General features: G+C 55.1%; 1 protein-coding gene and 1 long non-coding RNA gene across 2 annotated transcripts; one reads left to right on the forward strand and one right to left on the reverse strand.

Annotated features, from left to right (window-relative positions):
* Positions 1-3,166: 3,166 nt before the first annotated feature.
* Eef1a2 (eukaryotic translation elongation factor 1 alpha 2) lies at positions 3,167-12,116 on the forward strand. Its single transcript, XM_021645880.2, has 8 exons — positions 3,167-3,461; positions 4,701-4,915; positions 6,391-6,570; positions 6,994-7,290; positions 8,711-8,861; positions 9,986-10,242; positions 11,058-11,292; positions 11,696-12,116. The coding sequence occupies exons 2-8, from the start codon at positions 4,772-4,774 to the stop codon at positions 11,821-11,823; spliced, it is 1,392 nt and encodes a 463-aa protein (XP_021501555.1). The 5' UTR covers positions 3,167-3,461; positions 4,701-4,771; the 3' UTR covers positions 11,824-12,116.
* LOC132653724 (uncharacterized) lies at positions 10,518-11,783 on the reverse strand. Its single transcript, XR_009591548.1, has 2 exons — positions 11,645-11,783; positions 10,518-11,328 (listed from the first exon to the last, which is right to left on the reverse strand). It is a non-coding gene; the product is annotated as an uncharacterized LOC132653724 (long non-coding RNA).
* Positions 12,117-12,389: the final 273 nt, after the last annotated feature.

Here is a 12,389-nt window from a genome sequence, read left to right on the forward strand (position 1 = left end):
TAGAGACGAACAGCTCTCTCGCTGCTCCTTGGATGATGGAGGGCTGGGCTCCCTGGAGGAGTGAGGAGGAGCCTCCTGCCTGCCGAGCTGCTGCTCACCATGGCAACAGCTCCTGTGGCTCTGGGCTCCCTGACAGACTCAGGATGCCTCAGATCTTTCAGGCCTCATGCTTTGGGGGAAGGACATTTGGGGTCCTGGCTAGCCTGAAATCCAGCTGTTTTCTTAGTCTGCAGTTTACCTCCCACTGCCCAGCTGCTCTAACTCAGGAAGGTGCTAATTGTCAAGGAGAGGCCCTTGAGCCCAGAGCTCCCCTCATCATGGAGACAGTTTATTTGCAGCCTCGGGAGCACACCCAGTCTCCTAGTATCTGCCTAGAAGCTGATCTCAAGGGAGGAGGTTGTTTTGGTGGCTGTCTAGGACTCAGGCTCAGGCAGATGGCTGGTGAAGAGCTCCATGCCAAGGACTGTGCTCTGGGACCAGGGTGGATCTCTGGAAACTCTCAGACTAGAAGGTGTCCTAAGCCTGACCCTCACCCTGTGCCTAAGACCCCGTATAAGCCACCTTGGTCCCAGTGACATACATCTGTTGGGCATTGACTCTAGGAGGCTGGCCTGGCCATGGCTCACAGAAGGCACCCGCACAGGTGGTTAGCTGGGCACCGCAGCTATTATTAACCTGACAGTGACATCATCACCAGCCAATGAGAGGCAGGTTTATTTGCAGGGCTGGCGGCTTGATAACAGTTAATTTTAGCTGGATCTTCATTCCCAACATTTGTGAAACCCCCATCAGGCAAAGGGGGGGGCTGCTATGTCTTCCCAAACAGCTTGAAGATGGCATCTGGGGGTTCCTAGAGAGGCTGAGGAGGGACAGAGCCCGCACCCTATCTTCCACGCTGTTCCTAGGAAGAATCCTGGTTTCGTGTGGCCTCTCCTTGCTTGCCCTGCCCCACCTCGAGCAGCTTCCCAGGGCTATTGTGACCAGGAACCGAGAAGCAGGTGGGCTCCTGAAGGAGTAAGAGTCGAGCTACAGTGGAGGTTGTGGCCACAGATGAGACCCAGGCTTCGGTCTGGAAGTCCTACTGTCTATGTTTTAATATTTTGAGCCACCCTACTTGTGTGAGCTCAGGCAGTGGGCTTAGTGTTTTTTTTTTGCCTAGTTTCCTCCCAGGTCTTGGGGTCCTCAGGCCTACTTATAGGACCTACTGTCATTTAGGATTGCAGAGTTAAGTGCTGCTAACCATGCAACTGAAGAGTCTGGAAGCCCACAGTTCTGGCAAAGTGCTCCACCAGGCCTTACAGTGGAAGGTGAGAGTCATCCATAGGCACTTACGGTAGGATAAGGCCGGGGCCCTCAGGACCTAAATCACCCTGGAAAGCCCCCCTCCCTTGGGATCCAGTCCCACCACTGAGCGCAGGAATACATGCAGATGGAAGCAAAAGCTGCTCAGTTGCTGGAACTCTTGAGTGTCTGCCAGTTGCTTAATGCTGCTGGGTTAGTGGCTCCTTGGAACTGCTGACCTCAAGGCTACCCAGTGGGCTTAGTGGTTACTGCTCAACACTGTTACCTCTTGAAGATTTGTTTTTCTGCGTAGTCCCAGGGTCTCTCGTACCAACAAAGGCTTCAGGGATTTGCACTGGGAGGCAAAGTGTGTCCTCCCTACAGGGAGATACTTTGTGGCCTGCTTCCCCAGGTCAACGTATCGGTGTTTCTGGGAGGACATGGCCTCCAGCCATCAGTGGTCAGTCCTCTAAATGGGCAAGCTCCTGGCCTTGGGCCTTGCTGGCTCGTTGCTTCCCAGATGTATATAGAGGGAGACTACGTAGGGAAGGGGTGTCTGGTGAAGACTTCAAAGCTGGAGGACTGGTGGCTATTCACAGGGATATTCTGGACTTTGGACTCCTTTATTGAGCCCGCTCTGCCTCCTGAATCCTAAGCCAGACCCGGTCTCCACGCAAGAAGGAAGGCATTCCGTGGAGAGAGGAGCTGGGCAAGTGGGCGGGGTGAATGCTAATGCCTTGCCAGGCATTTATTTTTAATTCCTGGCTCGCAGTTGACCGTCTCAGCAGTCTTCAAAAGTGCCGGGTCATCCGGGAGGCCTGCCTAGCCTCTGTCTGCTCACTGCCAGACAGACCCTCGGGCTTCATCCTTACTCCCTCTTCACACTTGACAGCTGCCCTACTGGGCACCATCTCCAGGGGCTCCTCATGGGCACTGCCTCAGTAGGAGGTGCTGGGCCCTGACCTGGGCCTCCTATGTCTAGATTCCCCCACACATAGGCATAGGCCTGCTGTCTCCAGCAAAAGCGCCCAGGGAACCTCCGCTTCCTACCTGCCCTGCCACACCCTGAGGTGATGAAGACTGGTTGGGTGAGGACAGGGGCAGCATTGGAAAGTGGGAATGTTTGGGTCAAATGACAAGGCAGGTGTCTCTGAGGAAGTCCCTGGATGGATGATACATTGTGGCCACAACCCCTTGAAGGCCTATTTTGGTTATCCTAATCTTCCTGGAAACCTCAACTTTCTACCCATGGGGCCTAAAAGAGGCTGGGCTGGGGTTGGGGGTGGTGGTGGGGGCTCTGAACTCTGTTTGGATGTGCTTAATGGCCTTAGCTAAGATAGTCTGACCAGGAATGCAAACAGGAGTATGCCTGGACTCTGAGAATGGGCTTCACGAATACCCCACACCTAAGGGAATAGGTAGAAAAAGCCCCTTTCCAGGGCTTCATAACAAGGTTAGATCTAGGCTGGACATGCTGATGGCCTCAAGGACTTGCCATGTAGGGTCCATGTGAGCAATCATCAGGGCACCTGTACCAGGGGACCACATCATGGAAAGACTCTGGTAACCAAGCTTTATGTTCACTGGGACTCAACTGTGAGCAGGGCCAGCAATGGATACCCACATCAGGGACCTTGACCTGGGCTTGGGTCGCTTCCCTCCCCTCCCCCCTCCACTTGCTGGTTCCCTGGAACATCTTTATGTTGGATGCCGCCCCCTCCCCAGCCCCGTCTCTCTCCAGCAGCCACTATCTCTGCTCTCCCAGCGATTCTGTCTACTGCTTCTTTCCCCACTCTCCATCCCTGCCCCTCCTTTCCTGGCTCTGTTTCCCTGCCCCCACCTCTGAGCGCTGCACCGCCCTTTTGCCTGTTTTTCTCTCCTACTCTGTGCTCTCGCTCGCTGGTTCTTTCGTTTGCTGGGTTGCATCCCTGTAGCTGCGTCCTCTCGGATCCTCATTACGCCGGCCTGCGCCCGTGGGTGCGTGGCCCCTGCGTCCGCGCAGCTCTCGCACCCCATCTGCCAGCCTCCCGGCGCCCGCCTCCCCCCGCCAGTACCGCATTGCCGTACTGCAGGGGCGCAGTGCATTGCGCCGGCCCCGTCAATAGGTGGACCCCCTCCTGGAGAGATAAAACCGCCGTCGCCGTCGCCACCAGTCCCTCTGACTGAAACCTCTGCTCTGGGTAAGGACGCACATCCTGGTCGGAGAACCTTGCTTAGATTTCCACCTGGGGTTCACCTCCCTGGGAACCGATCCCTGGGTAGAGGGGGCTGGAGGCGGCCATGCCGCACCTAGCTGGGCTGCAGCCCTGGGCTGGGGGTGTCTCAACCGGGCATGGTGGGTCCGGTGGCAGTTTGGAGGTGGGTGCCCTAGGCGATTGTATACTTGGTGACAGTGACGGGGGGGGGGCCTTCTCCTGAAACCTGCGGTCACGCTGTCACCGTGACCTTGGGGCTCGCCTGGGCGCTGCGGGGCTGGACAGGCTGATTGGCGCAGGTGCTGGCGTGGTTAGGGGCTCTGAGGGGTTTCTGTGATTTGTCAAGAAGGGCAGGGGAGGTGGTGAAACCTGAGGACCCCTATCTCGTTCTACGATGCTCCCACCTAAGATGCACTCCCTCCCCCCCCCCCCGCCCTAGCTTCTCGGCTGACCTCTGCGATGCGCAGATACTGAGATCCAGGGCCTGGACCAAATGGTAGGGGAGAGCGTGAGGGCATCTCTGAGGGCACTCTGAGGGTCAGGGTGGGATTTTTATTCTTCTGGATAGAACAGGACACTCACCTTTCGGCCCTGATGGCTGCCTCCTGTCTGTGGGGAGGGCCTGAGCTATTCTAGGCCCATGCCTGGGCACCATCCAGCTGTCTCCCCTGCCAGCCTGTGGGCAGAGAGAGGAAGATGGCGCCCTCGCCTGAGGAGGGGCCGAGGAGTGCTGGCCTTCTCTACATGGTGGCAGCAGATGGGGGAGGGCAGTGTCCCTCCCTGGGCTGTGTGTGTGGGGGGGAGGTGGTGGCGGCATTGAGGACAAGGGAGGACAAGGCATTCTACAGTGAGCTGGGCACAGTGACTCATCATAGGACTCCTAGATGCTCCAGGGGCTCACTCAGTCTGCTGCTCTGTGATGTCCAGACCGGATTAACCCTTCCTTAAAACAACTTTTCTCCAAATCAACACTCTAAACATTTAAACTCCAACAAACCATTTAGGCTAAGGTGGAGGGTAGAGGAACAGGTGGCTTCGGAAGGCAACCTGGCTGAACGGGGCTAGAACCGGGGTGGGGGAGGGGCAGTCATGCCTCCCCATCCAACCTCAGGTGAAGACTGGGTGGAGGCAAGCTCCCAAACAATGCAAGAATGGTGTGGGTATCTCTGCTGAGCTCCCTCTGGGCCTTCTAATCATCTGTCTCCCCTGTCCCTGGCCCCACAGAGTTCCTGCCAGCATAACCTCCATCCTGAGCCAGAGCCCCCACAGTGCCAGTGCCCCCTCACCCAGGCAGAATGGGCAAGGAGAAGACACACATCAACATTGTGGTCATTGGCCACGTGGACTCAGGCAAGTCCACCACGACGGGTCATCTCATCTACAAATGCGGGGGCATCGACAAGCGGACCATCGAGAAGTTTGAGAAGGAGGCGGCCGAGGTGAGCACCACGGGCCCGGTGCTTTCATTGCTCTGTTTACCTTCATCAGTGAAAGGGATATGGATGTCTAGTGATTGGGGGGGAGGCAACAGGACAGTCCCCCTCTGGGAATGTTGCTAGATTTGTTTCACACTGAGGGAGGGGGCATTTGTATCCTGCCCAGGTCCACCAGAAGGTCTGTAGTCTTGGCTTCAGTGGTCCAATGCCAGAGGACCCTCAAGCCTTATCCTCTTGCTCCCCAGAGCTGTAGCTGGGCTGGATGTGGTGCTGCCCTCACTTGTCTTGCAACAGCCAGGGCTCAAGGATGCTATTAATAGCTGATTGATGGGCAGCAGGCTTGCCAGCTCCACTTTCTCTAGATAAGCTGGGGAGGGTTGCTGGTTCAGGATGGTGCCTGGAGTGGGGCATCTTGGTAGCCTGTTCCTGGCTGAAATTTACACATGAGCAGTGGTTGTAACTGGATTCTGTTTTCTTCCCTTACCCTTGCTCATTCTAAGAAAAGCTGGCTCCTGGATAAGGGCTAAGGGAGGCCTGAGGGCAGCAATTGTCTGCTGAATCTGCTGAACTCCTGTTCCAGTGTGTATATGGAGTTTTTTGAGCCACAATTCTGTGTGTCTGGGCCTGATGCTTTTACCCTTTAGGGGGTGTGCTGAGGGGAGGTGTTAGAAGGGAGCTGAGGGAATTGAAGGCCCCCTGGGTCAGGTCACCATTTTGTCTGGTGCTGCCTGGACAGCCCCTCCAGGCTGGGCAGCATCTCTGGACCGCAGAAGCCTGTCATGTGAGATTCTGGTGTTCAGCTGAGCAGTGAACACAGCTGTGGTCCTGGCGGAAGAAGTCTCACCAGGAGTCTCACCCTGGCACAAGTTGGCAGAGGGCAGCCAGCCTTGCTCTTAGTAGAGGTGTCCCAACTTCTCTTGTTTTGGTGGAAGGGAGACGCCTCAGAGTTATCTGGAAATAATCAGCTACAGAAAGAGCTGGAAAGCCAGACTTTTCTCAAAACCTTGAACAATTTATTTTTAAAATTTCCTTTTTTTTGAAATAATAACTCAGAGAGTTTTTTGTTTGTTTGAAGAATCCCGAACCTAATGAGATAGTTGACCTCTAATTGACTGGGTGGGAGGAACGCCTGATAAATAGCCTCAGGTAGGGAGGGGCCCTCTGCCCTGGATAGGAGTTTAATTAGGTTTGACAACTTCCAGACCCTCACGCCCTCTGCTGGGGGACTTGTGTATCCACAACCATTTAGGAGGGGAGTGAGGGTGGTGGCTCGCCGGCAGATCTGGGTGGCCTCATGTGGCAAACCAGGGCTTGGGTATCAGAACCAGAGAGATGGGGTAGAGGTCCTTGGTTCAAGGTGCCTTAATTCACCTCTCTGGCTGCTCCGGCTGCTCCCACGGTCCCGGGGGTAGGTCCTGCAGGTGGATGTGCCCCCTGAGTCCCATGTTCTAGCTTGAGTTGTGCCCCTACCCTTCCAGATGGGGAAGGGATCCTTTAAGTATGCCTGGGTGCTGGACAAGCTGAAGGCAGAGCGGGAGCGCGGCATCACCATCGACATCTCCCTCTGGAAGTTCGAGACCACCAAATACTACATTACCATCATTGATGCCCCAGGCCATCGGGACTTCATCAAGAACATGATCACCGGCACATCCCAGGTGTGCAGGGAGGGCACCTAGCCCAGTGATGCCTCTTGTGCTTCCTCCCAGGGTTACCCCACCACAGCTGGGGCCAGCAGATAGACGGAGGGGAAATACGTAGGCATGCCTTTCACAGACAGGTTTTTATAGAAGAGGCCACACGAGGGACAGTGAGATGTGGGTAGAAAAGCAGTTAGACCAGACAGTCACAGGCAGAGAGGCCGAGTGACTCATCCATTGGCATATGGCCTGCCGGGGGTGGAGCTGATGGCCAGATCTGGGGTTCCTTGCCTCAGAACCTGGTGGAAGAGTCCCCTGCTGCCCTTGAGGTAGAGATCTTGAGTCTCCATCCCCAGGATAACTGCCCAGGTCCCATTTTGTGGGTGGCAGGGCTAGGTAAAAGGTAGGGCCAGGGCTCACTGTATCTGACCTGTTGGATAGGCGGATTGTGCCGTGCTGATCGTGGCAGCGGGTGTGGGCGAGTTTGAGGCGGGCATCTCCAAGAACGGGCAAACCCGGGAACACGCACTCCTGGCCTACACTTTGGGTGTAAAGCAGCTCATTGTGGGTGTCAACAAGATGGACTCCACGGAACCAGCCTACAGTGAGAAGCGCTATGATGAGATTGTCAAGGAGGTCAGCGCCTACATCAAGAAGATTGGCTACAACCCAGCCACGGTGCCCTTCGTGCCCATCTCAGGCTGGCATGGTGACAACATGCTGGAGCCTTCACCCAATGTGAGTGAAGATAGGTATGGTGGGGGCTGACCTTCCCAAGAGTCCAGGAATCTGGGGCTCCAGTCAGGGTGGGCCAAGCTTCCTTTGGTCTAGCTGGGTTTCTGTGAGCACTGTAGCAATGAGTACGAGCCTCCTGGGGATACCTCTTAGTAAGGATCCCTGCACTTAGTAAGGGGTCCTTTAGCTCAGCCTCCTCATGAGACCAAAAGAGGAAGATGAGGCTCCTTTTCTGGCAAGTGGTGGTTCCAAGCTATTTCTACAGCGGGGCCCTGGATCTCACTATGGGGGAAAATCACTTTTTATGTCGCCCAAGCCACTGTCCTGGCTTTAAATACTATGCAGGATGAGCAAAGCCACATAGTCCTTTTTAGCTGCCTCCCCTGAGGTCTGAAGTGGGTTGGTATCTGGGAAGCAAGCATGTCTTGGGTCTGGCTGGCCCGGAGAATGGAGGGATGTCTCTTGGTTAGTCACGTGGAAGCTTGAAGTTTAGATAGCTCTGGGCCTTGGACTTGGGAGTGGAGAGGAAGACATTTTTCAGAGAGGCCTAGATCTTGGTCCAGCCAGAGGAGACACCCATCCTAGAAAGGTGGGGACTCAGCTGTAGCCCACAGTGAGTGAGAATGGAATGAGGACAGGCTCTCTGGAGATAGCTGGGGAACCAGTGCCTGATGGTATGAGGGCAGTGTTGGGCATTCTTGCTGATGTATGATTATCAGACCTCTGATCAGCAGAACCCCCTCTGCTCCCTACTGCTCTACTGTGCTCTGGGGCTCTGCTCATCCATACTTGGAGAGCCATCTGTTGACCTGAGGTGCCAGGCACTTGGTCACAAATACTAAGGCAGGACACACAGCCCCTTGGGTGGATTTACCTCTTATCTGTGGCAGGTGGACCATGAGGAGCTCTGTCAGGAGGGCTTTAAGTCATTCTCCAGAGAGGCCTTTGTAGTGGTGATGGTGGTGAGAGATCCCACGCCCAGATACAGCTTGGTAGCCAGCAGAGTTTCTGGGGTTGGGACAGAGGGTGGACTTTATCCCTGACATGGCCATTGGTCACACTTGGGTCTCTACTCCCCTGGTACTTGCCTTGTCTAGGGCTGTAACTGGTCAAGTCCCAGAGATATTAGGGAATCAGGCCAGGTTGAGGGGCCTCATTTGTAAGTTTTGGGGGCAGACAACACAGTTTGGGGAGGTGTTTTTGTTTGCTCCTTCCCTCCTTCCTAAGTTGTATTTGTTCAGGGTGATGTTGGGAAGGTGGGGAGATGAGGAGCCAGTTATTCAGCTTGAACAGTGAGGCTCACTCCCTAGGTTACCCTTTAGGTAAATGCTTACCCCCAGGGTCCTGAAGATCTGAGGCTGAGGGTCTGGTTAGGTGGGCTGCTGTATGATAACTGGCACCTTTTTCCCCCCCTCCTGCCCAGATGCCATGGTTCAAGGGCTGGAAAGTAGAGCGCAAGGAAGGAAATGCAAGTGGGGTTTCCTTGCTAGAAGCCCTGGACACAATCCTGCCCCCGACTCGGCCCACTGACAAGCCCCTTCGCCTGCCTCTTCAGGATGTATACAAGATTGGTGGTGAGTGAGGGCTCAGTACTGGAGCTCATTGCTCCCTGCAGGTGCTTGCAGGCTCCGCCCCCAGCCTTGACCAGGACACCAGGAGATCCTCAGGCTCATTGTTTCCACCTCTCTCCCTTCACCATGTACACTTACACCCCATCCATTTATTCACCCACCTTGATTCTTGCTCTATCCATCCCATCCGGTCATCCACTCACTACTCACCCCTCCTACCTACCTCCATACATCCAGCCATTCTGCCAGCATTTACTAGGATCCCTTTCCCACTTAACACCCCCTCGAGCACTCAGTCAGAAGCTAGGGACATAAGATGGGAGTAAATGAACTGATTTATGCTTCACCTGCAGGGTAGGGACCTCCTGTTTCATAGGACATAGTCCTACTCCAGGAATGAGAAATGCAGGTCATGGGTCAATAGAAACCAAAGTCAAATATGAGACAGGCAAAGGAGAGGAATGAGAATATGATGCTCACGCTTAGTCAAACACAGAGCACAACTGCTGCCTTTTCTCTGTCATCCCGTAATACCAACACCCCCAAGCTTTCAGGAGATGGTGAGGAGCGCTTTCTCTCCCAGCTACTTGCTCATCAAAGCATCCCTGGGGTAGCCACATTGTCAGTGTGAGCAGGCCTGGCAGAAGTGCTCGGGCCAGATGCCTCTTCAGTGGCTGGACCACAGTGTTACAGCAGGATCAGGGAGTCCAGTGTGGGCCAGAGTAATTCCATTGAGTTGGCCCATGCCTGGCTGTGGAATGACACATGGCAGGGAGGGGTTCTCAGACAGGCGTGCTTGCGCTGTTCCCTCTGAGGATAGCTGTTCTGTAGGGGGAGACAACCCCATGTTCCTCCCTTCTGTGCCCTGTCCCTTATCCTTGAATCCTGAGAACTCCGATTCAGTCTCTTATTTCCTGACTGGGCCAGTGGAGCCTCTCCTTCTGTCGACTCACCCTCTGCTTGTCTAGGGACCCTGTCTCTTTACTCCCTTCATAAGGCCATTTCCCTCGATCCCTTCCGTGAGGAGCCCGTCCCGAGCTCTGCCCATATTCAGGCTCTCTGCTTGTGTATTTTGCCCTGCATCCCTCCTCTAGCCTGCCCTCTCACAGTATCCTCTCTTGGCCTAGGCATTGGGACTGTGCCCGTGGGCCGAGTGGAGACTGGTATCCTTCGGCCTGGTATGGTGGTGACCTTCGCACCGGTCAACATCACCACAGAGGTGAAGTCTGTGGAAATGCACCATGAGGCGCTCAGCGAGGCCCTGCCTGGTGACAACGTCGGGTTCAATGTGAAGAATGTGTCTGTCAAGGATATCCGCCGGGGCAATGTCTGCGGTGACAGCAAATCGGATCCACCTCAGGAGGCCGCCCAGTTCACCTCCCAGGTTGGTGCACCAGGGCATTTGGGCATTCATTCTCAGAATAGAGGAGGAGATGGGCTGAGGTGTCCTGGGACAGTGGCTGCTGGCCCTTCACTGGGCACTGAAGGGGAGCACCCTCCATTTCACCCTAAGGCCACTCACCGTTCAAAGGCTAAATGGGTACTCAGAGTCGCCAGCAGGTAAACAGAGCCTTGGGGATCTGTGGGCAGCCCTACCCGGAAATATTTGGCCTTTAAAAGTGCTTTCATTAGCTTCCTGCTTGAGGTATTACTGTAGACTTTCTTCTCTTAATTAAAAAAAAACACATCTTATTTATTTTGTGTGTGTGCACCTGTGCATGTGCCACAGTGTATATGTAGAGGTCAGAGGGCAACTTGGAATCAGTTCTCTTCTTCCATCATGTGGCTCCCAGGAATTGAACGCAGGTCCTCAAGGCCTGGCAGCAAGCACCTTCTTTTGTCATCTTGCTGGCCTCTTTCTCTACATTTTTATTGAACCCTTTTTGATCACCTCTTCATGGGACAAGAATTTTTAGAACAGTATTAATTGAAAATGTAACAGAAGCACTATAATTGAGGTCCAATTTTGTCCTGGCTGTGCAATGGGTCTGTGCTGTCCTGGTCCTTATCTGTTGATTGTTTAATGGTTTAATGCTTAGCAAGGTGTTGGGGTATGAGTGGGGTCCCTATGACCTGAGCATTCCTTGCACAAAAACGTCAGGATCTGGAGGTGACCTTGTGACTGGACCCACCCACCTAATTAATACTGGCCCTGGCCCAGGACACCTGCCTCATGGCTATCTTCAACTCTACTCTCAGGTCATCATCCTGAACCACCCCGGGCAAATCAGTGCTGGCTACTCGCCTGTTATCGACTGTCACACAGCCCACATTGCCTGCAAATTTGCCGAGCTGAAGGAGAAGATCGACCGGCGTTCTGGCAAGAAGCTGGAGGACAATCCCAAGTCCCTGAAGTCTGGTGATGCAGCCATTGTTGAGATGGTTCCCGGAAAACCCATGTGTGTGGAGAGCTTCTCACAGTACCCACCCCTCGGTGAGCTGGGTAATCCAAGTCGGTGGTTGATCCAAGCTGGGGCCAAGGCGGTAAAGGCCTTCCTTTACAATGGGGTTAGGGTTTCCTTTAATACCCCGTCCCCACCACCCCCAATAGCTTCTTTTTTGAGTAAGAACCCCTAAGGGACTTACCTGCGACCAACAAGTCGTGTCCTCTCCCCCAACCCCCGCCCCGGGGCTTCCCCTGGCCTCTTAAGACAGGACGGCCTAGCCTACCCTAACTGAAGAATCAATACTTGTAGCCGTAGCCGTTATGGGCTACAGAACTCTGGCCCACTGCGGTCAGAACAGCTAAAAGGAGCTTTAAGCTGCTCCGCGGACGCCCAACGCACCTGCGCACTGCGTTCTGGGCACCCCCGCAGTTTACGCATCCCTCCCCGCAGGCCGCTTCGCCGTGCGCGACATGCGGCAGACTGTGGCCGTGGGCGTCATCAAGAACGTGGAGAAGAAGAGCGGCGGCGCCGGCAAGGTCACCAAGTCCGCACAGAAGGCGCAGAAAGCCGGCAAGTGAAGCACGGGCGCCCGCGGCGTGGCCCTCCCTGACGACGCCACGCCGCGCCCCCAACCCCGCCCCCGGCACTGGCCCCGCCCCCTCCCCCGCCCCAGGCGCGGTCCCTCGGCCCCGCCCCCCCGCCAGGCGCATGTTTGCACCTCCGCTTGTAAGAGGCTCTATGTCAGCGACTGGATGCTCGCCATCAAGGTCCAGTGGAAATTCTTCAAGAGGAAAAGCGCTCCCGTCCCAAGCTTCCGCGCCAGCGCTCACCACGCTCAGTGCCCGTTTTCCCAATAAACTGAGCGACCCCAGAGCCGTGTGTGCCTACTGCTGGGGCCCTGTTTCTCAAAGTCCCGTCCGTCGTCCAAGGTGTTCAGTCTGGCACCTTTCACCACTGCCAGGTGACCTAGCCAACTGCTCTCCTAAGCTTCATGGGTAGGCAGTGGGGCCCGCTGCATGGGTGCTGGGAACCACCAGCTAGGTGAGGATGCAAAGGCCAAACGGCTTTGATGGCTATGATCTGTTTTGGGTGCCTTGGTGGAATGAGCAGGATCTAGGCAAGACGATAGAATCAGAACTCATAG

Source organism: Meriones unguiculatus, chromosome 4 (genome assembly GCF_030254825.1).
Source record: "Meriones unguiculatus strain TT.TT164.6M chromosome 4, Bangor_MerUng_6.1, whole genome shotgun sequence".
Taxonomy (NCBI): domain Eukaryota; kingdom Metazoa; phylum Chordata; class Mammalia; order Rodentia; family Muridae; genus Meriones; species Meriones unguiculatus.